Source organism: Danio aesculapii, chromosome 16 (genome assembly GCF_903798145.1).
Source record: "Danio aesculapii chromosome 16, fDanAes4.1, whole genome shotgun sequence".
Taxonomy (NCBI): domain Eukaryota; kingdom Metazoa; phylum Chordata; class Actinopteri; order Cypriniformes; family Danionidae; genus Danio; species Danio aesculapii.
In genome coordinates, this window is record NC_079450.1 from 2,677,204 (window position 1) to 2,702,315 (window position 25,112).

General features: G+C 36.4%; 1 protein-coding gene across 1 annotated transcript in view; it reads right to left on the reverse strand.

Annotated features, from left to right (window-relative positions):
• The window catches only part of sacm1lb (SAC1 like phosphatidylinositide phosphatase b), a 38,988-nt gene that overhangs the window by 9,286 nt on the left and 4,590 nt on the right, over positions 1-25,112 (reverse strand). Inside the window, exons 2-12 of the mRNA XM_056474620.1 lie at positions 22,918-23,015; positions 18,057-18,131; positions 17,353-17,480; positions 13,663-13,812; positions 10,990-11,049; positions 9,955-9,988; positions 8,319-8,420; positions 8,162-8,247; positions 6,494-6,580; positions 5,277-5,345; positions 4,390-4,469 (exon numbers count right to left, since the gene is read on the reverse strand). Of these exons, the coding sequence (XP_056330595.1) occupies positions 4,390-4,469; positions 5,277-5,345; positions 6,494-6,580; positions 8,162-8,247; positions 8,319-8,420; positions 9,955-9,988; positions 10,990-11,049; positions 13,663-13,812; positions 17,353-17,480; positions 18,057-18,131; positions 22,918-23,015 (969 nt within the window). The remainder of the gene's footprint in view (positions 1-4,389; positions 4,470-5,276; positions 5,346-6,493; positions 6,581-8,161; positions 8,248-8,318; positions 8,421-9,954; positions 9,989-10,989; positions 11,050-13,662; positions 13,813-17,352; positions 17,481-18,056; positions 18,132-22,917; positions 23,016-25,112) is intronic.

A 25,112-nucleotide genomic window follows, 5' to 3' on the forward strand; every position in this document is an offset into this window, starting at 1 on the left:
TTGTGTTTGAGTCCATTCTGCAATAAAGTAAAATAAAATGTAAATTATATATTAACGTGCTGTTTATTTATTATATCATTTCTATTATTATTATTATTTTGTAATACTTTTATTTTAAGGTTTTTTAAATACAACAGAACACAACAAACAAACAAACAAACAATATTGTCTCAGAATATACACACTTTGCAGGTAAATATATGAATTGCCATACATGTGGGTTCAGCTGTTGGGGATACGAAATGTAATGTTACACAGTATGTAGACATCAAAAAGTCCTGTAAGGTAGTGTGCCAGTCAGTTTTCATGAAGGGTGCTGCATTTGGATAGAGCACGTTTCAGGTCTAAGTATCCAAGAAAGGGTTCCCAGGTAGCAAAGAATTTTTCTTTGGAATTGGACCTGATAAATCTGAGCCTTTCCAGGTGGATAATGGAGGCCAAATCCATTAACCAGGTTTGAAAAGAAGGAGGCAAAGGAGATTTCCAGTTTTTTTAGTATTAGCCGCTTGGCCACAGTCATGCCTAGAGTAAGGGCTTGTTGTAGATGTTTTGCAAGGGTGAGGGAGTATTCTGAAACACCAAAAATGGCAAGCTCTGTGTCCGGTTGGAGGGAAGTATTATAGGTCTTGGAGTGTAAGTCAAAAATATTTGTCCAAAAATGAAACAAAGTTGGGCAAAACCAAAATGCGTGAGCTGTGGTGTCCTCTGTAACTTGACACTTGTCACACATAGGTGAAATAGAGGGGAAAAGTTTGTGTAATTTGGTTTTGGTGTAGTGCAAGCGATGCATAACTTTGAACTGTACCTTATATTATTATTTAACATTATCTATCTCCTTATCTGTATATGAGCATTATCACTGACATTATGACATTACATGATTTTATTGCATTATTTGGTATTACTGTCATACATATGTGTAATACACACTCATTAGCCCTGCTATTAACTTGTTTCCAATGTGATGTTTAAAAAGAGTAAAGATCCCCACTCAGATTAGGAGCATCGGATTGCAGGACTGGAGTTCTAAAGGTTTGTCTGACTTTTCAGCAATGTTTACCTCTGAAATTGTAAAATCATTTAAACAAATTAGAACAGAGTTTAATATTCCCTCTGAAGAAATATCTTCAAATTCGTCATTTTATAGAGTCCCTACTAAAGCAAAACCAATTTCGTTTTAAATGATCAGAACTGGAAGAAACCATGCTGTCAGTAAGTTCTTTTAAACAAAACAAAATTAAGTTTTTCCACAGAATTTATTTTACACCTGTTCATCTGCATAACATGTTTCCAGCCTGTTCCGATCTCTGTTTTAAGTGCAAAACTTGTAAGGGCATATTTTTTCATGTATTCTGGTCCTGTGTTCACATCCAACCATTTTGGAGAGGGGTCCGTTCTGCAATCCAGGAGATAATTGGAAAACGTTTTATTTTCTCCACCTCACTTTTTTGTTGAATGACATTCCAGAAGACCTTTTTAACTCAGAGCTTAAACTTCTGTTTACAACTCGTACATTTCTGGCTAAGAAATATGTTTTATTAAAATGGTCTACTTCTCAAACTCTAACTATTTCCATGTGGATTTCTCAGTTGTCAGCCTTTCTTCCTTTGGAGATTTAACTTACGACTTCAACCACAAACAGGACAAATTCAGGAGACTTTGGAAACCTCTCCAATCCTTTCTACATAAACTTTTTATTTTCAGGCTTCTTCTGTTTTGTTTTGACTATTTTATTTATTTTTTGTTTATTATTATTTTCCTATTTTAAACTTACATTTGTAAATGTTTATTTGATTTGCAGCGCTTGGATATGGTTTGTTTGTTTGTCTGATTGTCTTTGTTGTTCGTACTATTTTGAAAATCTTTAATTAAAAAATAAAATTAATAAAAAATAAATAAAAAGAGCAAAGAAATTCTTCATAGGCTGCGCCTGAAATCATCTACTACTCAGTAGGTGCTTCATTTGAATGTAAACGTACTACTCGGGCGTTAGAAATGTACATTCTATACAGTATGAACGTGAGCAGTATGAATAGAACTTGGACATACTACATCCGCCCTTCTGTCATGATCACATGACCTACCAGGTTACATCGCTTCACTCGCATACATAAATTCTCTCGGGGGGCATCATGGGATAGCGTAGCGCTCATCGGATGCGCACACCAGAATCTCGCCGGAAGTAGTAGGTCATTCGGGTACTTCTCGCATACTGATCATCAAATTCTATGAATTCAGACATACTACCCAGCTTGCATACTGATTTTAGCGTACTGTATAGTATGGAAGTATGCAGTTTCTAATGCAACCATAGTTTTTTCCTATTATATTTTCAGTCTGGAGAAAGTCTCATTTCTTTTAGTTTGGCTGTAATTATTTTTTAAATGTAAAAACTGATGTCAATATTAAGAAATGAACCCCCTTAAGAAATAAGTATATTTATAGCCTACAGAACAAACCACTGTTGTCCAGTGTTTTACCTAATGAACCCTAACTCTTTAAATGACCATTTAAGCCGAATACTAGTATCTTGATTAATTATTTTAATTCTTAAAATAAGGATTCAAATGTTCACAGGAGGGCTAATGATTTTATATATTTGGTTTCACTTATGGGCCTGTTTTTGTGTGTTGTGTTTTGTTTATGTTGTGTGTGTTTTGTTGTGTTGCTGTTTTCTGTTGTTTTTTTGTTGTGTGTGTTTTGTGGTGTTTTTTTGTCTTATGTTTTGCTGTGTTTTATTTTGTGTGTTGTGCTTTTTGTGTTGCATTTTGTTGTTTTGGTTTGCGTTTTGTGTGTGTTGTGCTTTGTTTTGTCCAAAAATAATTCCGTGTGTTTTGTTGTGTTGCTTTTTTCTGTTTTTTTTGTTGTGTGTGTTTTGCATTTTGTGCTTTGTTTCGTTTTTAGTCGTGTTATGTGTTGTTTTGCTGTGTTTTCTCTTGTGTGTTGTGTTTTTTGTTGCATTGTGTTGTTTTGTGTGTTGTATTTAGCGTTTTGTGTATGCTGTGTTTTGTCCAAAAATAACTCCATAATGTGTTTTATTGATCATTGAGCCAATCTCATTGTGATACACTTTTGTATAAATGTTCTATAGCAGGGGGTTTCAAACTATGAGGCGAGAATTTGAGGCATGCACTCAAGTAAATTATGATGACGATTTTTATGTGTTCACTAGAGTGAATCTGCTTAATGTTAGCACCACGTCTAACTATCAGACAACTGTAGAGTTTACGCGTTTGAGTAAAATATATACAAATAAAATGGAGTGGGTGCTTTTTAAAATGAATGACGGTGAATAAAAAAGTCAAACCGGTGAGCAGTCTGACAAAAAAAGTGCCCTTCTGAATCAAATCAACAGGATGCCCCCTTCTGGATCTTTCTCTTACTTTAAAGACACGACTGACTATGCTTACATGGACATCTGTAATCTAGCTATTTGCCATAATAGACAATCATATAATTTTGGTGTTTACATGAAGTACTTTTTGAATGTTGCGTCCCAAGGTTATTGACGTTTCCTGCAGAGTTTCACGTAATTTTAAGTGACTTTAACTGCAGTTTGGCAGTTTCACTGTCACCCATGAACATTTCATTAATGCTCCAGTGACACACTGGGGTATTGGACGCAAGTAAGGAGTAAGGACTGGTGGAAGAGTGCTGTTTTAACTAAATTTAATACCGATGGTCGAATGGAAAGAAAAAAATCTCCGCATTTTGCAATGTGTGTGTGTGTGTGGTCCTTTACTGACAGCCACATCAGTTAGATTGCAGTGTTTACTTCAATAATGCCACTAATATCTGCACTCCACATGTCTTAATTTCATTTCTGTTTAGTTCAGTTATGACTTTAGTCAGATTAAGGTCATCAAAAATCACTGTTTACATGGTAGACTCTTAATCAGAGTATTGTTTTAATTCTATTAAAATCTATTAAAATATTGTTGCCCATGTATACATACTCAATGTTCGACTCAACCACACTTTCAGGGCTCTGTGAACTTTGCGAAGCAGCATTTCCTGTAAGTACATACATCAAAAGCAAGTAGACTATGGCTCACACTTATTGACATTGGAAGATGATTTACAGTTAGTCGTGTCAGGAATGTAACCATGATGTCCTCACAGAAACAGGCTCAGCCATCACACTGAATCAGGTAAGCTGTATATTTATATTGTAATGTAATTAATTCCTATCGCTAGTGAAATTGGCATGACTTGGGGGGGGGTCGGGGGGTGTCCTAGAATGTTGAAAGCCCCTGTTCTATAGTATATAAATATAGATGTGCATATATGCAAACGGCCTATTCAATACATAACGCAAAGACATTGATGTATAATACCACAATACTTTAAAGGCGTGTTTTTTTTCTTTTCAATGTTTTCTTTACTCACTTGATCATGCCGTTTCCCAGACTGCCCACCATCTTTGCAAAGGCCTGTTCCAGCGGCTTCTCCGAGCCTTTCTGATTTACCTGGAGAATAAAAAAACAAATATATCTATCCAGTGCAATAAGCAAGCAACAACTCACAATTCATTTATTTTCCTTCAGCTTAGTCATTTATTAATCAGGGGTCGCCACAGCGCAATGAACTGCCAACTCAGCCAGCATATGTTTTACACAGCGGATGCCCTTCCAGCTGCAACCCTGCCCTGGGAAACACCCATAAACCCTCACATTCCCACAGACATTCATACACTACGGCCAATTTAGTTCATCAATTCACCTATTGACCATTTTGAGGGGTGTAAACAATAGTCCTAATGCATTTCCTGATTTACATGTTTAATTTCTATAGCTTCCAAGAATCAAGAGCAACACATTTATATATAATGTTATGATAGCTGTTTTAACATGAAGTTATGATTGAATTTCCTCTTCTTACAGTTATGAAATAGTTTGATAATAAGCATGAAATGTTCATGGACCAATGACATGACCACATTGAAATGTTCTATAGCGTGTGTGTTTGGACTTGTGGGGTAAACCGGAGCACCCGGAGGAAACCCACACCAACACAGGGAGAACATGCAAACTCCACACAGACAGCACTAGTTTCCTCCACTCCTCCTCCTCCTCTTTCTGTTGTGTTCTAGCTGTGAAATAGCTCATTCCGCGGAGTGATATGGAGCTGTATTGCGCTCAAAATCTGCCAGAACTACTTTAGCTGTGCCTATTTCTGACAATAACCAAACACCTTAGAATGCTCATCAGCCAATCAGAATCAAGCATTTAGCAGGATTGTAGTATAGTTAAAGATGTTTCTGAATGTCAACGCACCAGATTGAGAATCACTTGTTTGCCATATGTGATGATCTGAGAGTCAAAGTGTCTCTGGAAACCGTCCAACTGGAAATAAACACAGAATTATAATGGTTGATAAATATACACAATGTACACTATCTGACAAAAGTCTTGTTATGGATCTCAGTTGTAAGAGCAACAAATAATAACTTGACTTCCAGTTGATCATTTGGAAAAGTGTCAGAAGGTGGATTTCTCTGCTGATTCATCTGTTGAACTGCATCCCAATCATCACCAATACAGCAGAAGACCTACTGGAACCCACATGAAGCCAAGATTCTGATAGAAATCAGTCAAGTTTGGTGAAGGAGAAATCATGGTTTGGGGTTACATTCAGTATGGGGGTGTGCGAGAGATCTGCAGAGTGGATGATCAACATCAACAGCCTGAGTTATCAAGACATTTGTGCTGCCCATTACATTACAAACCACAGGAGAGGGCAAATTCTCCAGCAGGATGGCGCTCCTCATTCTTCAGCCTCCACATCAAAGCTCCTGAAAGCAAAGAAGGTCAAGATGCTCCAGGATTGGCCAGCGCAGTCACCAGACATGAACATTAGTAAGCACGTCTGGGGTAAGATGAAGGAGGAGGCATTGAAGATGAACACAAAGAATCTTGATGAACTCTGGGAGTCCTGCAAGAAGGCTTTCTTCACCATTCCAGATGACTTAATTAATGAGTGATTTGAGTCATGTCAGAGATGTATGGATGCAGTCCTCCAAGCTCATGATGGAGTCAGACACAATATTCATTCTGTTTCCACTGCAGCATGAGCACATATTCTATACTGGACATTATTGAAGGTTCAGTGACCAGACTTCTGTCTGAGCAAAGTCAGACCTTAATGTCCTAATGAAATCAGTCAAAATCAAGTCATGATCAAATTTTATTGTGGTCAAATAAGCGTAATCTAGAGCCCTTTACCTTTCATATAAGCCACTTCTGATACCAAATCATCAATTAGAAGTCAAGTTATTATTTGCTGTTCCTAAAACGTGCATAGGAGACAAGAGTTTTGTCAGGTAGTGTATTTTTAATTTTGAATAATATATATGCACTTCAAATGACACACATAATATTATATTTATTATATAGTGCCTTTGACACATCCATCAAGGACACTTTAAAACAGCACAATTCATTGCTGAATATCAAAAAACACAGATATGGAAAGGTGGAGAAGTGAATCTCACATGATTGATGCTTTTGCTGATCTGCGGTTTTGGTTTGTATTTGAGGTTTGGTCTCTGAGACCAGTAGAACGGGATGGAGCCTCGAGTCTGAGGAAAAACACAGATTTACTGCATTATTCATAACTGTAGGACACCTAAAATTGTAAGGCATTTTGCTGCAGAGCTTTTTTTTTGTCAACTAGTACCTATAATCAGGGTTCTTACACCTTTTCCAACTTCAAATTCCAGCACTTTTCAAGCACTTTCAAGCTGCATTTTTATGTTTTTCAGCACCTAATAACCACGATAAATGACATTTATATTTGCTGTATGCACTTTTCACATTTAAATCCATTGTGCTATTTTAAAAACACAATATGACATTTCAACTTAAATTGTTGAATACTTTGGAGCATAGATTTATTGAAATAGTTCAAACAAAAACGTCAACATTCTTAAAAAAAAGTTCAGCTATTGGATGAAGTATCGTTTTAAGTTTGGTCTCTTTCTACCTAAAGCTGATTTCTCAAAATAAATGAGCTAACAGTCAGTTTGTGTTTGGGTGTGGTACCAAACTTTCATGTCCACCGCTATTCAAAAGTCATGTCCCAAATTTAATCCTTATGAGTCAGGGAATATTCCTGCTGCAAATTAATGAACTACGTCAACTGTTTGGAAAATCAGTCACCAAATATGAAAAGCTCCAGTTTGAAAGCTTTCATCAATATTACTCTTTATTATTGTCAATATTTCTTTAGGTTAGGACTAAGGTACTGTTTTAACAGTATGGAAAATGTCCCACTTGTCAAATAGTTTTCATTATGTGCGAAATGCATTTTAAGCTAAAAGGAAAACTACTCTGCAAGATAACGAATCATTATGAAAGCAATGCAATTTCAAATTCAAGCAGGTTCAAGCACTTTGTCTGAAATCCAAGCACTTTTCTAACCTTGAAAACACTATATTAAAAATCAAGCATTTTCCAGGATTTCCAGCACCCGTACCAACCCTGTACAATGCAAAAATCACATTTATAAGGGGTTTAAACACTGTTGTGTGCCAGCAGTGTGTGAAAATTACCAGCCTCTAAAGCAGGGGTCACCAATCTCCGTCCTGGAGGGCCGGTGTCCCTGCAGGGTTTAGCTCCAACTTGCCTCAACACACCTGCCTGGATGTTTCAAGTATACCTAGTAAGACCTTGATTAGCTTGTTCAGGTGTGTTTGATTAGGGTTGGAGCTAAAATCTGCAGGACACCGGCCCTCCAGGAACAAGTTTGGTGACCCCTGCTCTAAAGGCAAAAATATTAGTATTCAGCTTAAATTGGTTTAACTAGAATTTAAAGGTTTAACTAGAATTTTTTAATATAATATTAATGTAGAATTTTTTTTTTCTTATGAAAAAAGTCTTAATACTTTAATAAAAACAGTTTTGTATACTTTTTTGTAGTTTTACTTAGCCCCGTCTATAAGCCAATCCACTGTTGTCCAACAGCTTGCCTAGTTAACCTAGTTAAGCCTTTAAATGTCACTTTAAGCTGAATACTAGTATCCTGAAAAATATCTACTCTAATAGTATGTGCTGTCATCATGGCAAAGATAAAAGAAATCAGTTATTACAAATGAGTTATTAAAACTATTATGGTTAGAAATGTGTTGAATAAATCTCCCCAGCACTGATCAGAGGTTTACCTGAATGAATGAAGCTTTTGCTCCATTATACTGAATAATCTGTTCGGTCTCCACAAAGTTGGCCGCGTGACCCTCTGAGTCGATACCTGGAGGAAACCAGAGCGTTTAATAGTTGATCAATAAATCTGATCAGCATCTGCAGACGTATGGGATTTACCTCTGACGTAATAGCGGACACCAGCACGGAAACAGCTCCTGCGGGAAATCAGGTTCCAGTCGAAGATTTTACCGTTGATGCAGCAGGACTTCATAGCAATGACTGAGAGCCCAGATCAAGGAGCAAAAACTATCTATATATGAAGACGGAGCATTTGTTTATTATTTTATTTTAAATTATTCATTCATTTTCCTTAAGCTTAGTCTGTTTATTCATCAGGGGTCGCCACAGCGGAATGAACCGCCAACTATTCCAGTATATGTTTTACACACCGGATGCCCTTCCAGCTACAACTCAGCACTCAGTAAAAACATACACACTCATTCACACACACACTCATACACTATGGCCAGTTTAGATCATCAATTCCCCTTTAGCGCATGTGTTTGGACTGTGGGGGAAACCGGAGCACCCGGAGGAAACCCACGCCAACACGGGGAGAACATGCAAACTCCATACAGAAATGCCAAGTGACCCTGCTGCGACTTCAACGAGCAGCCTTCTTGCTGTGAGGCCACAGTGCTAACCACTGAGCCACTGTGTTGCCGTATTTTTTTACATATAGTTTTAAATTTTTACATAGTTTTACATAATAGTTTTACATCTTTATTTTTCCTTATTTCACATTTTTAATTATTTCACATTTATAATTTTTATTATTTCACATTTATAATTTTTATTATTTCACATTTATAATTTTTTATTATTTCACATTTATATTTTGTTTAAACTGTTTTATAATTCACATTGGTTTTTTAATTAAATAGTTTTTTATTTGTCATTTTCATTTTAATTGAAACTTTTACAATTTTATTTTATAGCGCCATATCAGCAGCACTGACTATTCATGGCAACATTGGTAATGAATATCCAATACATCATTTACAAACATAACAGTTTCTTAATATATATATATATATATATATATATATATATATATATATACACACTTGATAATCACTAAATGCCCAGGCAGTGGCAAGCAGGTTAAGTTTAAGATTTTGAATACATTTAAGTTAAGATTTACAGTATATTTTAGTAAAGGGTATAAAAACACCTTTGTTGTTAGTTAAAGTGTTATTGCACTTTATTCATTTTCCAGAAATTTGCAAATCATTGTTACATTTTGCACGTAAGAATGTAATTAATAATTAATTAATGCATTATTAATTAATTAGCGCATTATTAATTGATAATTAATTAATATTGCAGATTATATATATAGAATATAGAATAGAATAGAATAAAATTACAAAATTAAAATTAATAATTTAAAACATTACGATCAGAACAATATACTCAAAAATGTATGAACAAAACTGACTTCCCTTTTATTTTAAGTAATATTATTTATTTACCTTTAATAATACTTACTTTATTTGTTTCTTTATTTTATTTCTTTCCCCTGCACTTAGATCTCTTACAGGTTTATGATATTTAAATCTTTATAGCGTTTCTCACTGTATTTGACATTGCTGCTGAGTGTCTGTTTATATGATTCTATAATGTATATTAAAACCAATAAACAAATATTTTACTTTTTTTAATCAATAATAATAAAATATTTAATCATTTCACAGCACTAATTATATTACATTAATGTATGCACACATTGATGTCAGAATATGAAGGATACAGCCGTGAATAACAGGAAAGACGAATCTGTGAAGCTGAAAGAGAAAAACACAACGTCAGATTCCTTCTTTATAGACTGTATATATGGTAAAATCATTCACTTTTCTGTGAAAGTTTAATTAATTTTAAATAAATATATAAACAATTGAAGCCTCCCTTTGATTTTTTTTAATTTTTAAATATTTCCCAAATGATATTTAACAGATTCAGGAAATTTTCACAGTATTTCCTATAATATTTTTTCTTCTGGAGAAAGTCTTATTTGTTTTATTTCGGCTAGAATAAAAGCAGTTTTAATTTTTTTTAACACCATTTTAAGGTCAATATTATTAGCCTCCTTAAGCAAATTTTTTTCGACAGTCTCCAGAACAGACCATCATTATACAATAACTTGCCTAATTACCCTAACCTGCCTAGTTAACCTAATTAACCTAGTTAAGCCTTTAAATGTCACTTTAAGCTGTATAGAAGTGTTTTGAAGAATATCTAGTCTAATATTATTTACTGTCATCATGACAAAGATAAAATAAATCAGTTATTAGAGATGAGTTATTAAACTATTATGATTAGAAATGTGTTGAAGAAAATCTGCTCTCCGTTAAACAGAAATTGGGGGAAAAAATAAACAGGGGGGCTAATAATTCTGACTTCAACTGTATATATATATATATATATATATATATATATATATATATATATATATATATATATATATATATATATATATATATATATATATATATACACATATATACATATATACATATATCTATATATATATATGTTCTAGCCAAACTAAAAGAAATAAGTCTTACTCCAGACGAAAAATATGATATGAAATTAAAATCATCCGTGCTCTGTGAAACATCATTTAATGAAATGAAAATGAATCAAGATTTCAAAGGAATGTTAAAGCAAATAGTTTAGTCTTCAGCTGCAGATTACAGTGCAGAAACATTTCATCAAGCTGTCCCAGATATGAGTGTTAGAACAGCAGCTGAATGGAAAGTTTGCTGATGTGAATGTGTGTGTTTACCTCTGGCTGTGCCATGAACTCTCGGAGCAGGTGACCGTTCCACACAAACCTCTGATCCGCCTGCAGAAACAGCAGAAAATCATTCATCAAACAAACCTCAAAAATACAAAAATACAGCACATTAAAAACATAAAAAAGGAATAAAAACTGTTCTATATACGGTTCCATTAGTTATTAAGTGCAAAACCCAGGGGCGTAGCAACCGGGGGATCTGTCCCCCTCACTTTTAGAGACAGACCATTTAGAAACAGGTGATTAATAATTATATGAACGTATGATCTCATACAGCCGCCCCCCCCCACTTTTAAATTGTCCGCCACACCCCACAATGCGTTATAATGAGGGGAAGCGACTTATGATGAGGAGAGGAGCTGCTGATAAAGGGGAGGGGCTTATAATAAGGGGAGGAGATGATAATGGAAGGGAGGGACTTATGATGAATAGGAGATGATAATGAGGGGAGGGGCTACTGATGAAGGCGGGGCTTATGATAAGTAGAGGAGCTACTGATGAAGGGAAGGATATGATCAGAAGGGGGTGATTTGATAATGAAGGGGAGGGGCTTATGGTGTAGGAGAGGAGCTACTGATGAAGCGGGTGATATGATAATGAAGGGGAGGGGCTTATGGTAAAGTAGAGGAGCTAATGATGAAGGGGGTGATTTGATAATGAAGGGGAGGGGCTTATGGTGAAGGAGAGGAGCTACTGATGAAGGGGGTGATTTGATAATGAAGGGGAGGGGCTTATGGTGAAGGAGAGGAGCTACTGATGAAGGGGGTGATTTGATAATGAAGGGGAGGGGCTTATGGTGAAGGAGAGGAGCTACTGATGAAGGGGGTGATTTGATAATGAAGGGGAGGGGCTTATGGTGAAGGAGAGGAGCTACTGATGAAGGGGGTGATTTGATAATGAAGGGGAGGGGCTTATGGTGAAGGAGAGGAGCTACTGATGAAGGGGGTGATTTGAAAATGAAGGGGAGGGGCGTTTGGTGAAGTAGTTGAGCTAATGATAAAGGGGGTGATATGATAATGAAGGGGAGGGGCTTATGGTGAAGGAGAGGAGCTACTGATAAAAGGGGTGATTTGATAATGAAGGGGAGGGGCTTTTGGTGAAGTAGTTGAGCTAATGATGAAGTGGGTGATATGATAATGAAGGGGAGGGGCTTGTGGTGAAGGAGAGAAGCTACTGATGAAGAAGGTTATATGATAATGAAGGGGAGGGGCTTGTGGTGAAGGAGAGAAGCTACTGATGAAGAAGGTTATATGATAATGAAGGGGAGGGGCTTATGGTGAAGGAGAGGAGCTACTGATAAAGGGGGTGATTTGATAATGAAGGGGAGGGGCTTATGGTGAAGGAGAGGAGCTACTGATGAAAGGGGTAATATGTTAATGAAAGGGGAGGGGCTTATGGTGAAGGAGAGGAGCTACTGATGAAAGGGGTGATATGTTAATGAAGGGGAGTGGCTGATGATGAAGGGGGGGAGCTATCAGCCTCTAAGGTTGGATTGCTTTATTTGTTTTGAATTGTGAAAGCATAAATCTCCTTCATAAGTCATTGTCCCACCTCCCAATGTTGAATGCGGTTGTACTCATAACAGCCACTTTTAGTAGATCTTTTATTTAGATCTTTCTTTTAATTTATTATTCCCTAATTTGTTAAACTCAGACAGACTCAGACTCAACTTTATTATCCCATTTAGGGAAACTAATATTGCAGCAAGATGCCGTAACACAGGCGAAGTTCCATGTACACATTAATAAAATATTACCCCACAACATCCAATACATCATATTAAAGGTGCATCTCCCTCCCACCTGGACTCATTTAATGACCTAATGGCCACCATTATAAAAGAATTTCTGACTCCATTTGTCCTGCAAATAGGAACTCTAAAATGACGTCCTGATGGCAACAGCTGAAACACAGAGTACATCAGGTGATCCGGGGTGCATAGGATACCCTGAGCTCTCTTTAAAACACTAGTGTGGTAAATTACTGTTGGACCAGTTTGGTTAAAACCGATGATCTTGCCTGCCACCTTCACCAGACTACTCAACCTGTTCTTGTTTGACACACTCAGATTACCGTACCAAGCTATAATGCAGAGAGATAAAACAGATTCAATAAATTGTTAATAAAGCAATGTCATCATAGAGGTGCAAACCTGAAACCATCCCAGTTTCCTCAGAAAAAAACTATCTTTGTTGGACTTTTTATAGACCACCTGAGTGTCTATATATGAATGTCAATATATTGTCAATAACAACCCCTAAATATTTATGTATGTCCACAGTTTCAATGTCCAAGCCTTTAATATTTTATTATGCTGGGGGTAGGAGTAGCCTTCCTGTAATCTATCACCATGTCTTTTGTTTTATTTACATTAAACTGGAGAGAAAATCTATCACGCCAGGAAGTAAATTCTTCCACAACAGGACCCCAAATCCTGAACATACTCCGGCAATCATTAGTATACTTGATGAACAGAAGAGGTGAGAGGCAACAACCTTGATGAGGAAGCATTAAACATTGACTGGGAAATGATTTGAATTTCCGTTTAGCAAAAGAAACATTAATGTTCCACTTGGGACGACACCAAACTCATGCACTGAATGGTTGAGTGTACAATTGCACAAATTTGGGAGGCTTCTGCTCTATATAATGGGTCCTCACCCGCTCTAGTAAGGTCATCTCCTGAAACTCTGGGCTGGTGTTGGACAGCCGCTGTAATGTGTGTGTCAGGTCGTAATCTGTGGCGAAGTAGAAACCGTCAGTGTTTAGCACACTGTTCAGCATGGACAGGAACACTTTGTTGTCTTGCATCTGAAAGATACAAATAAACATGATCAGTTTCAATACAACAATGTTTCTTAAAGAGACGGTTCAATTTGCTCATCATTTTCATAAACGTTGAACACAAAGGGAGATATTCTGAAGAATGTTGGGAAGAAGCAGCCATTGGTGTCTATAGTAGAAACAGAAAAATACAATGGATGTCAATGGCAGTTTTTACAGCATTCTTCAGAACATCTTCCTTTGTGTTCAACAGATCAAACGTGTTTGTACAAGTGAATTTTATAACACTTTTTTGTCAAATAAAAGTTGGAATAAAGTTTGTCAGATATGTCTGTCCTGTTGTCCTAATATCAGACATTTTTGGGCTTAAATATTAAAGATTTGCATACTTCAACCTAACAACACACCACTGCAAAATCAAACAATACTCCGTTCTTTTCGATACCGTCTCTCATGATTTACTTATCCCACGTCACTCTGATCTGGGTATTTCTGGTACTGCTCTCTCTTGGTTTTCTTCATATCTCTCAGATAGACAGTTCTTCATCTCTGTTAAGGATTTTCAGTCACCCACTGTCCCCCTGAAGCGAGGTGTTCCCCAGGGATCTGTTTTAGGCCCACTATTATTCACAATATACCTAATCCCACTGATTTTACAACATCATGGTCTGAACCAGGGCTATTCAATTGGAGGCGATTTGTTCCGACCCTCCAAATAGTGTGACCGAGACATCAAAAATAAGTTTAGTTAAGTGGAAAAATGGCAGCTATTGTTATGAAGTGACGTGCGTCTGTTTAATACAGCACGAGCTGCAGTTGAAGGCTGCGCAGAGCGTGAGTCACCTGATATTAAGCGAGTGGCGCGAGCAGCCCAAAACATTTGGATTGTACATTTCGATGGCGCATGTAAATTCACACATTCATGAGTGGCGATGGCAAAAAGAAACAAAATCTATAAATTTTCCTTCATCCATACATTATCATGCGTTATATCTGTTTATTTTTGAGTTTTTTTAGATTAGATTAGATTCAACTTTATTGTCATTACACATGTACAAGTACAAGGCAACGAAATGCAGTTTCGGTCTAACCAGGAGTGCAATAGCAGCAAGTGCAGGATACAGGTATAAGTTATAAAGTGCAGTTATAGAAAAACTATGGTGATATTTACAGATGGATGTACTATCAACATTATATACAGGTTGTATTAGCTATGAACAGATTTACAATAAATGAATATATGTACAGGATGCTATTAATAGCAGAAGTGTGCAGATAGATAAACAATTACAAATGTCCATGTGCAGTGGGTATGTACAGTTCAAATAAATGAATCAGTGCAATGAATATGTGCAAATTTAAGTTGTGCATGAATATAAACAAAGGTTTTGTTTAATAATAAATAAAGGTTTTGTTATTTACACATCCCCAATGGCTCTTTAAAAAATACATTTGATAAAACAAATCAGAAATGGCTCTTGCTGAAAAAAGGCTCCTGATCCCTGCCTTAAAGGATCACGCGAGTCCCGAAATGCGGAGGTTTTTCTTTCAGTTCGCCATGAGGTAACAAACTCCATTAAAACATCCTGAATGAAACTATGTTGAATGAACTGAACTGCAGTTACAGTCTAAAGATTAAAAATGAAACACCCGAAAATACCAACATAAAAACCACATTAAAGCCTAATGTTTTACTGTTTCTGAAGTGAAGATTCGACATAGGGCTGGGCAATAAAATCGATATCGATATTTATTGACCGAACACCATTGTCAATATCGATAAAAAAAAGATTTAGTATGAAGTTTCGGTGTGAAGCGCTATAGTTTAATTAAAATGTGGCTGCTGAGCGTGCTCCTTGGCAGCAATGCCAATAGGGGTGTCAGTTTGTCACATAATGAAGGCCAGGTCAGAATAACAACACACGTGAAAATGAGTGTCATATAGCAGCAGTGAGGAGATGGATGTAAGGATGTGGCCAGAGTAGCTTTCTGTTTTTTTTATTGTGCATCCCAGCCACTAGCACCCCATCTGAAAGAGTTTTTAGCACAGGGGTAATATAGTCACTCAACTTCACAATCTGTAATGCTGCAGTGTGTATTTGAATAACGATGGTTGGCTCCTTTACTTGAAAGCTCAGATTTGATGATCATCATTAGTGTTGTTGACAGAGTTTGAGGTTTACTGTATCATTATTACTCACACATTAATGTTTGCTTTGATTGTTCAGTATTTACGCTTCATCATTGCACACACTTTGTAACATGTTATTTATCGAGTTTAAGAGTCTCTTTAACACTTATTGTATTATAAAGAGATCAGATATTTTTGTTTTTGACTATTAAAACTGTTTGCCTTAGTAATGTGGGTAAATTAAAATAAGGTAGTTAAAAAAATCCTAATATTCCTTAATGTCGTCTTTAAAAATATTCAATAATTATCGATATCGAATAATATGAAACAGGATATCGGGATTTTTTTTTGCAATATCGCCCAGCCCTAATTCAACAAACTAAAACAAACAGAAAAGGCTTAGGGTGCTTTCACACCTGTGAATCGATTCATTTGTTCTGAAACAGGGATTAATATCGTTACATTATTGCCCTTTGTTCGTGGTGTGGACCAAAATAGCTAAAACAAGTCATGTGTGTTCAAACTCTCCTCACATGGGTCAGAGTTTCACGGTTTATTTTGCAGATTCCGGGGAGGTTTGGTGGTGTTTAACAGGGTGCGCGCGACGTGTCTGAAGAGCGAGGAGGGATGCAATGGGGAGGGGTGAGAAGAGTGCGTGACGTATTTGAGGACCGAGAGGAAGAAGGGCGATTTCCAGGAGATTATCACTTGTTTCCGGGAGTCTCTGTGCATTTGCGGGAGACTTCCGGTACTTCCGGTATGTCTGGAATGACCTCCCGCCCTACTCATAATTCTCTCTTCATATAGCCGTATGCCTGTTACATATCCATAAAACACTGTGATATAGCCGGGCTCGGATAGTATCGCTTTCTCACTACAATCGATCCGCTCCAGAGTTCGTTTCAATCGAGCCGAGACCACCTAATTCAGGCGATCTCGGACCGATTGTTTTGGCGCGAATCCGAGCACGACTGCTGGACTCACATATGCCAAACGAACCGCACTAACTAAGACAGGCTCTGAAACAAAAGTCTAGGTGTGAAAGCACCCTAAATCTCACAAATGCTGTCAATATATTCCACTTAAGAGCAAGAAACTTACTCTGGATTTTATTTAAACACGAACATTTTTGTTTTTATCGCTAGGGTAAAACACGACCTGCATAACCTCTTACAATACGCCAAAATAAAGAAAGAAACTGCTTTCAGATTTCCAGCAAAATAAAAATATCAGAGCTGAAAACAGTTGTGGGTGGAGCGCTCGGTGGTTTGGGGTTGTTGAACTGGAGATGCTTGAAATTCCAGCTACTTTACTAGCATCTGTTTTCCTCATATGTGTTAAGATCTGTTCAACTGCAGTGCTCAAATAAAAACGCTGTATTAGTGTAAACAAACACACACACACACACACACACACACACACACACACACACACACCTGATTGTCTGTCAGATGCAGAACCGTCTTCTTGTATGAAATGATGTCGAAGTCGGACGCTTTCCAGACGGCGTGACCCAGCAGATCGCCCACTTTCTTCTTCTTGGTGATGACGATGAGGTAAACGCCTGAACACACCATAATCAACAAATCCCAGTTTAATTCTGTATATTAAAGGACACCTATTATGCAAAAATCACTTTTATAAGGGGTTTAAACACAGTTGTGTGGCAGCAGAGTGTGATTATATCCAGCTTCTAATGGTAAACATTAATTAATGGTATTGTTTATAATCAGACTTGATCAAAACAGTCTGGAGAAACACTTTGATTGACATTCTCCCTTTGTACGTGTCATCAGAGGAGGAAAGCCCCGCCCACTAGTGAACATCTCACCCTCATTAGCATAGGACGTTAGTCTTGTTTCTGAATCTGCCAGTAGGCTGACTCATAGGTGATTGTAGCTCCGCCCTCTTGAAAACATCGCAACCTCATTTGAATTTAAAGCGACAGTCACTAAAACGCCACAATTAGGATCAAAGTCTAAAAGGGTCAGTTTCAGATAGGCAGAAACCATTATTTGTGTGATGTTTTGAGCTGAAACTTTACACACACACTCTAGAGACAGCAAAGACGCATTTCACATCTTGTAAAAAGAAGCATAGTAGTTGCCCTGTAATGTTGTAGTAAATCTATGCTGTGTACCTGCCACCAGCCGGATGGTTCCCATGATGCCACATATTGGTCGCGTCACAGCAGAAGGAGGAACGTCCTTCCTCACTGAAACACAACAGAGGACACGACTGTTATTGGAGTGGTATATATATATATTTTAGAGTTTATATATAAATAAGATAAAATAAGATAATAAAATATAAATAATGAAATTAACATAAATTTAAATATTGTATAAAATATTTCATGGTTACAGTTTGACATCAGTAATTATTTTATTAAAATAAAATACAAATAAATTTGACTTTTTATATTAAAAATAATATTTCTTTTAATAATATAGTTTAACAATTGTGAATAAAAACACATATAAATAACATACCCTTGAATAATATCAATTATATTATAATAACTATATGATTATTAATAATTAATACACATTATTAGTACATGTCAAATTAAGCAGATCCCATTCATTCATTCATTCATTCATTCATTTTCCTTCGGCTTAGTCCCTTATTAATCAGGCATCACCCCAGCAGAATGAACTGCCAACTATTTCAGCGTATACTTTACACAGCGGATGCCCTTCCAGCCACAACTCGGTACTGGGAAACACCCATACACGCTCATTCACACACACTCATACACTATGGCCAATTTAGTTGATCAATTCCCCTATAGCGCATGTGTTTGGACTTGTGGGGGAAACCGGAGCACCTGGAGGAAACCCACACCAACATGGGGAGAACATGCAAACTCCACACAGAAACACCAACTGACCCAGCCGGGACTTGAACCAGCTACCTTCTTGCTGTGAGGCCACAGTGCTAACCACTGAGCCACCGTGTTGTTTCTATTTTTTTATTTTAATTATTGTTTATTGATTTTAATATGCAAAATATTTTCGCAAAAACAAAACAATTGAGACACTCAGCAACAAAATCAGTAGGAAACATTTTTATTATTTCAATATGATAAACTGGCAGGAGAAACCGTCCTGCACTGAGTAGAGAAAAACAAAACAAAATATAAGGAAACAACAACAACAACAAAATAAACAAATAAAGAGAAAATGGTCACAATTTCTATTTCTAAAATAATTTATATATTTATGTATATATTATTAGCCCCCCTTTTTTTCTTTTTTAAATATTTCCCAAATGATGTTTAACAGAGCAAGGAAATTTTCACAGTATGTCTGATAATATTTTTTCTTCTGCAGAAAGTCTTATTTGCTTTATTTTGGCTTGAATAAAAGCAGTTTTTAATTTTTTTAAAAACATTTTAAGGTCAAAATCATTAATCCCTTTAAACTGTATTTGTTTTCGATAATCTCCAGAACAAACCATTAGGGAATTAAATAAATAGGGGGACTAATAATACTGACATCAACTGTATATAATAGAATTATTGGCCCCCTTATTTATTTATTTCCCCAATTTCTGTTTAACGGAGAGCAGATTTCTCCAACACATTTCTAAACATAATAGTTTATTAACTAATTTCTAATAACTGATTTATTTTCTCTTTGTCATGATGACAGTAAATAATATTAGACTAGATATTCATCAAGACACTTCTATACAGCTTAAAGTGACATTTAAAGGTTTAACTATGTTAATTAGGGTAACTAGGCAGGTTAGGGTAATTAGGCAAGTTATTGTATAATGATGGTTTATTCTGTAGACTATCGAAAAAATTTGCTTAAAGGGGCTAATAATATTGACCTTAAAATGGTGTTTAAAAAATTTAAAACTGCTTTTATTCTAACCAAAATAAAACAAATAAGACCTTCTCCAGAAGAAAAAATATGATCAGACATACTGTGAACATTTCCTGAATGTGTTCAACATATATTTAAAAAAGAAGAAAAAATTCAAAAGGGGGGAGAATAATTCTGACTGTGTATAGGAAAATCATCAAACCCTGTGAATATCTATAAGGTTAGGTTAGGTTATTTTATTTAGATTTGGTTTGCAGTCAAGAGTCCTCATTTCATAACAGTGCCACACAAAAAGCTCACATAGCAACAACAACAAATGGACATAAAGACATAAACATAAAAATACTTATAAAGAATAAGTAAATAACCACTTCAAGTGTCCACCCCTCCTCAAATAAATGTTTAAGACAATCTAAAATATACAAGTCACCGAAATACCTCTGCTTTAGTCTGTGCTTTATTTAAATGTCTAATGACTGCTGGTATGAAACTATTTTATAGATCATTTCAATGTAGTGATGTCATTGGCCCATGATCATTTCCTGCTTGTTGTCAAACTATTTCATATCTGTGACAAGAGGCGATTCAATCATCTCTTGATGTTTTAACAGCTATTATAACATTATTTATTAATATGTGGTACTTTTTGGACTCACAGAAGCTATGGAAATTTAATATGTGAAACAGGAAACATGTCAGGACCATTGATATTGTTTACATCCCTCAAAATGGTCTATATCGTTTAGTTCTACAGCCTAAATCAAGAAACCTGCGATCAGAAGGAAGGAACTCTGAGTGTAGAGGATGACCAGTGTCACTTAAAATTGAATTTGGGATTCTCTTTAAGCCTAGTTCACACTACAGGATTTTAAACATCAGCAGATCACTGTGCCGTTCACACTACATGACTTGATTTTGTGTCTTTTATTCGCTGTGGTGTTCACACTACGTAAATGATCCACAAGAGGGGGGTCACACACCACATGATCGGACAACAACTCGTTCGCCAACAGCTCAGTCCAGCTACCAAACCACAGCCAATGAAATGTTGAGGGAGGAGTCGTCAGAAAAAGCTGAACACTATTGGCTGCTTGTGTGCTGATGACATCACTGACAGCGTTTCAAACTTTCAAAGGAGCATTTAAAAACATCATCAGTCAGCTGATGCATCAGCGGATCAATCGCTCATCTGCAAGACTCGAGTGGATTAATACACAGAGAGTTTTTAATTTTGTAATTTAATAACTCTTTGAAATAAAACAAACATATCTCTAACACTTTTGACGTCTTCGAAATATCTGTGTATTTCTTTCTAACATTGTTATTTTTTAAATTACAAAGCAGTAAAGAACTGAGCATTTCTACCTTTATTTACCATATTGGTCAACATTACAGCATGCATGTCTGCTACTTTTCGCTGTGACTTTAAATATGTGTGCATTTTTTGCCTAGCAACTTCCTGCTAACATAAACATAACGCTCTGATAGCAAAAACATACATTTACTTCAGATATATCTTTCAGAACAGCATATTCTGTGCAGGGAAATAGGCCTAGCTCCTGTTTGAAAGTGAAAATGAAAGCGAGGCCCAGACCTTTGCGTCTTCTAGTATCTTAACTACATATTTATAGGCTGTATTACCAAAATAGATAATATTTTAAGGGTAATGGTGTCATCAAATATGACGACAGACATTCAGAGCTTAATTTATATCTCAATAATATCTCAATAGAAGTTTTGAATGTAAATATGACGTGACAATATGACGTTTTATATGAGAACGGTCAGAATGAGCAGTATGGTGATTCTAATAGTTACAGAATGCTAGTTCCCCTGTTAATATAGCCGACTCAGGTGTCCGTGTTAACGCAGAATGAAGCGAGTGCATCGATGCCCAATCTGGCCAATCACAGGCATTTCTGTTGAGCTTCTGAGCACATGGCCATTCAGCTCATGCTGATATGCTCTCTCATTGGCTGCAGCTCATCACTACATCCGACCGCACGTGGGGTCGAGTCGGCCGACTGCTCTGGAATATTCAGCATGCTAGATATTGGATTTCCGTCTGCGAGGTGTCGGCGATGCTTCAGTGAGCCTCTTTAATGCGTAGTTCAGTAGTTCACACATAAAGACTGGCGAGTGCCGAGCACCCGCAGATTTTTCCTTGATCACAGCCCGATCTGTCGGCGAGCTCGTTAACTTCAAAATCGGGCTCAAATCAGGATTAAAATCCTGTAGTGTGAACTAGACTTTAGCTGCCTGGTGTACACAGCCTCCAGATTGGCTAGTGAGACCCGGTTCAGCTTACTGGACCACTTAACTATTTGATTCAGTGAGTTTTTATTCTTGACAGAGAGATTCCCGAACCATGACACCAAAGTAAAATATACAACGGGTTCAAGAAAAGCATGGCAAAGTAAAATCATCATGTGTTTATCAATATGGAAATGATTTAATGTTAACAGAATAGTCGCTGGTGCCTCCTTTCACACACTGCTGCACAATTCTCATCAGAGGAGAGTTCAGAGTCAATAACGTATGATGGCACACTTTCCTCAGTCTGATTTTGAATGGAAGTGTTCACCTGTGTGTGAGCAGCCTTCCTAAAATCAGTGATCATATCTTTTGTCTTTAATGCATTTAACTGAAGATATGACTCCTCACACCATCTGACAAAATCAGTTAGTACTGGACCATGACCTGTTTCATTATTATAAAGTTGGCTGACAATGACAGTGTCATCTGCGTACTTAATAATGGTTCTATTTTCCCACCTGCTCTGGCACATCTTTGTGTAAAGGACTGAGGAAACACACAATACAGTCAATCGCGTCGGGGACCTCAAAAGACCTTTCAACTGGAGCCTTTATACAATCAGCAGCATCATAAAGTGAGGAGAGATTTCACTTTCAGCAGATACAGCGGTGTGTGTGTGTCTGTGTCTGTGTGTATTAGTGTGCATGTTTTTGAGAGTTTGTATGAGTGTGTGTTTGAGTGTGCAATTGAATGAGTGTGTGATTGATTAAGTGTGTATGAGAGAAGGTTTGAAAGAGCGTGTGTATGAGTGTTTGAGTGCATGTATGATTGTGTGTGTTTGAATGAATGTGTTTGAGTGTGTGACTGAATGAATGTGTGTATGAGTGCATGTGTGTGTGTGTGTATTACCAGTCAGGGTCATTTCAGTGGACACGCGGTCGATGGCGAGAACGTCTCCAACTCCATCGTCACAGGCCTCGATGTAGAACTTCTCTGCTGTCGTGTGTCTGAAACAACAGCAAACTCCAGATTATCACACAACACACACACAGCAGAAAAATACAGCTTTAACACACAAACAGGTCTGAACTATCTATTACGGCCAAAACTGCATCATATCTCAGCAAAAACCAGCACTGTTATTGATTATTATATACCACAAATATACAGGTGTGTGTGTGTGCGTTTATTACTCTATTTATGTAGCATAAAAAGGCATTACTTACACATGAAGAGTTCAGATGCAAAAGCCTCTAAACGCCACTTCCACTAAAAATGAGCTAAAGACACTGAGGGAATGTTTTAGGCACGTACTACACCATCAACATATAGATTTGCTTCAAATCCTCTAAATCCCAGCATCAGCTCATTCAGAAATTACAGTTTGTTGGCAAAAGCCTCTAAACTCCACTAGCCTTTGACAGCAAAAGCCGCTATATCCTGAGAACCAATCAGAAGCGTGAATCGAATCATGTGTTCAATGTAGCAGCGCGCTGATACCCCGGCTGTCATTAAGAGACGGCTTTATTTCGATTTGGATTTTAACAGACGGAGTTTGATGAACTGGATGAGCCTGTCTGACTGTCAGTGAATGGAAAGTGAAAACATCCCTTACCTCAAAACACACTGTACACTCAGAAGTGTAGCATGCACTCATAACGTGTTTTTGCGCAGCGATGCTACTTTGAATGAGTCTGATTTACTATACATTAACAGCAACTCCATTTCACGAAAGAGTTAAGATGCCGTTCTTTTATCCCACGTGGATGCCATGAGGATAAACACAGGACCAAGACCTTAAGTATAGTGAGAATGAATGAATGAATGAATGAATGAATGACAGCTTCTAAGTGTCTGAGAGGCATCCCCTTTTTGCCCACCTTGTGTATTATTAGCTAATTTAAGCTATTTTTTAAAAGATAAATATAATGTATTAAACTATACATGATTTGTATTACTTCATAATACCTTTACCTCTCGTAAGCTTTTTATATTAATAGACAATGCACAGATATTGATGTTTCACAATGTTTTACACTACATTATTTGAATCTACCAAGCTTAGCTTACAACGTCTACAATGTTTACAATGTCTACAATGTTTACAATGTTTACACTGTTTACACTGTTTACACTGTCTACTAACATTAAATCTAAATCTTAAATATCAGAAATGACGACAGATTGTTAAGATTTAATTACTGTCAGTTTTAATGTTGATTAATGCACTTGACAGATTTCATTCATTCATTCATTTTCCTTCTGCTTTTTCCCTGGTTTAATCACAGCGGAATGAACCGACACTTACTTGACAGATTTATATATTTTAAATTTCAGGTGGTTTGTGTAATGTGCTTTATGTTTAGTAAAATCTTTTCTAATCGCATCTTCATTTTCAACTTGTCTTGTTCCAACAGGTGGATTTAGAGGGTTTTGCATAAAAAGCACAAGTGGATTTAGCTGGTTTTGACGCAAAAGAAAATCTCCCTTGTTAAACAACAGAGAACTGTCTAAAGTGACATTTATGAAAAGAAGGTATTTTATTTATTAGCTAATCACCATATCATTTCATTTCAAATGAAACTTCTGAACCTAATTATAGGAGCCTGATAGAAAATGCTCATTTACAAGAACAGAGGTCTGATGGATTTAGAGGGTTTTGCATCTGAACTCTTCACATGTAGATTAGTTACAGTTCTGTGGAGTTTAAAATAATCTCATAAATTAAAATTCTTAAAGCAGCTTTAAAAGGTATGTTTTAAATGCTTATAAAAGCAAAACTATGTTTTAATTATATTAAAGTATATTATTATAACTAATGCATGAGTATATTTTTGGGAAAAGCCAAAAATACATTGCGTATATCAACATTATCGATTTTCTTTTAGCCAAAAATCATTACAATATCAAGTAATACATTTTTCTGTTGTGAAAATATCAAAACAATTATTTTATTAGTAAAACGCATTTCTAAGCACTACATTAATCATATTTAAAGACGTTTTAGTCATTTTTTAAAAAATTTATTCGTCAGATTGCAGATTTTTATTAGTTGTATCTCAACCAAATCATAACAAACCAAACATCAAAGCAAAAGATTATTT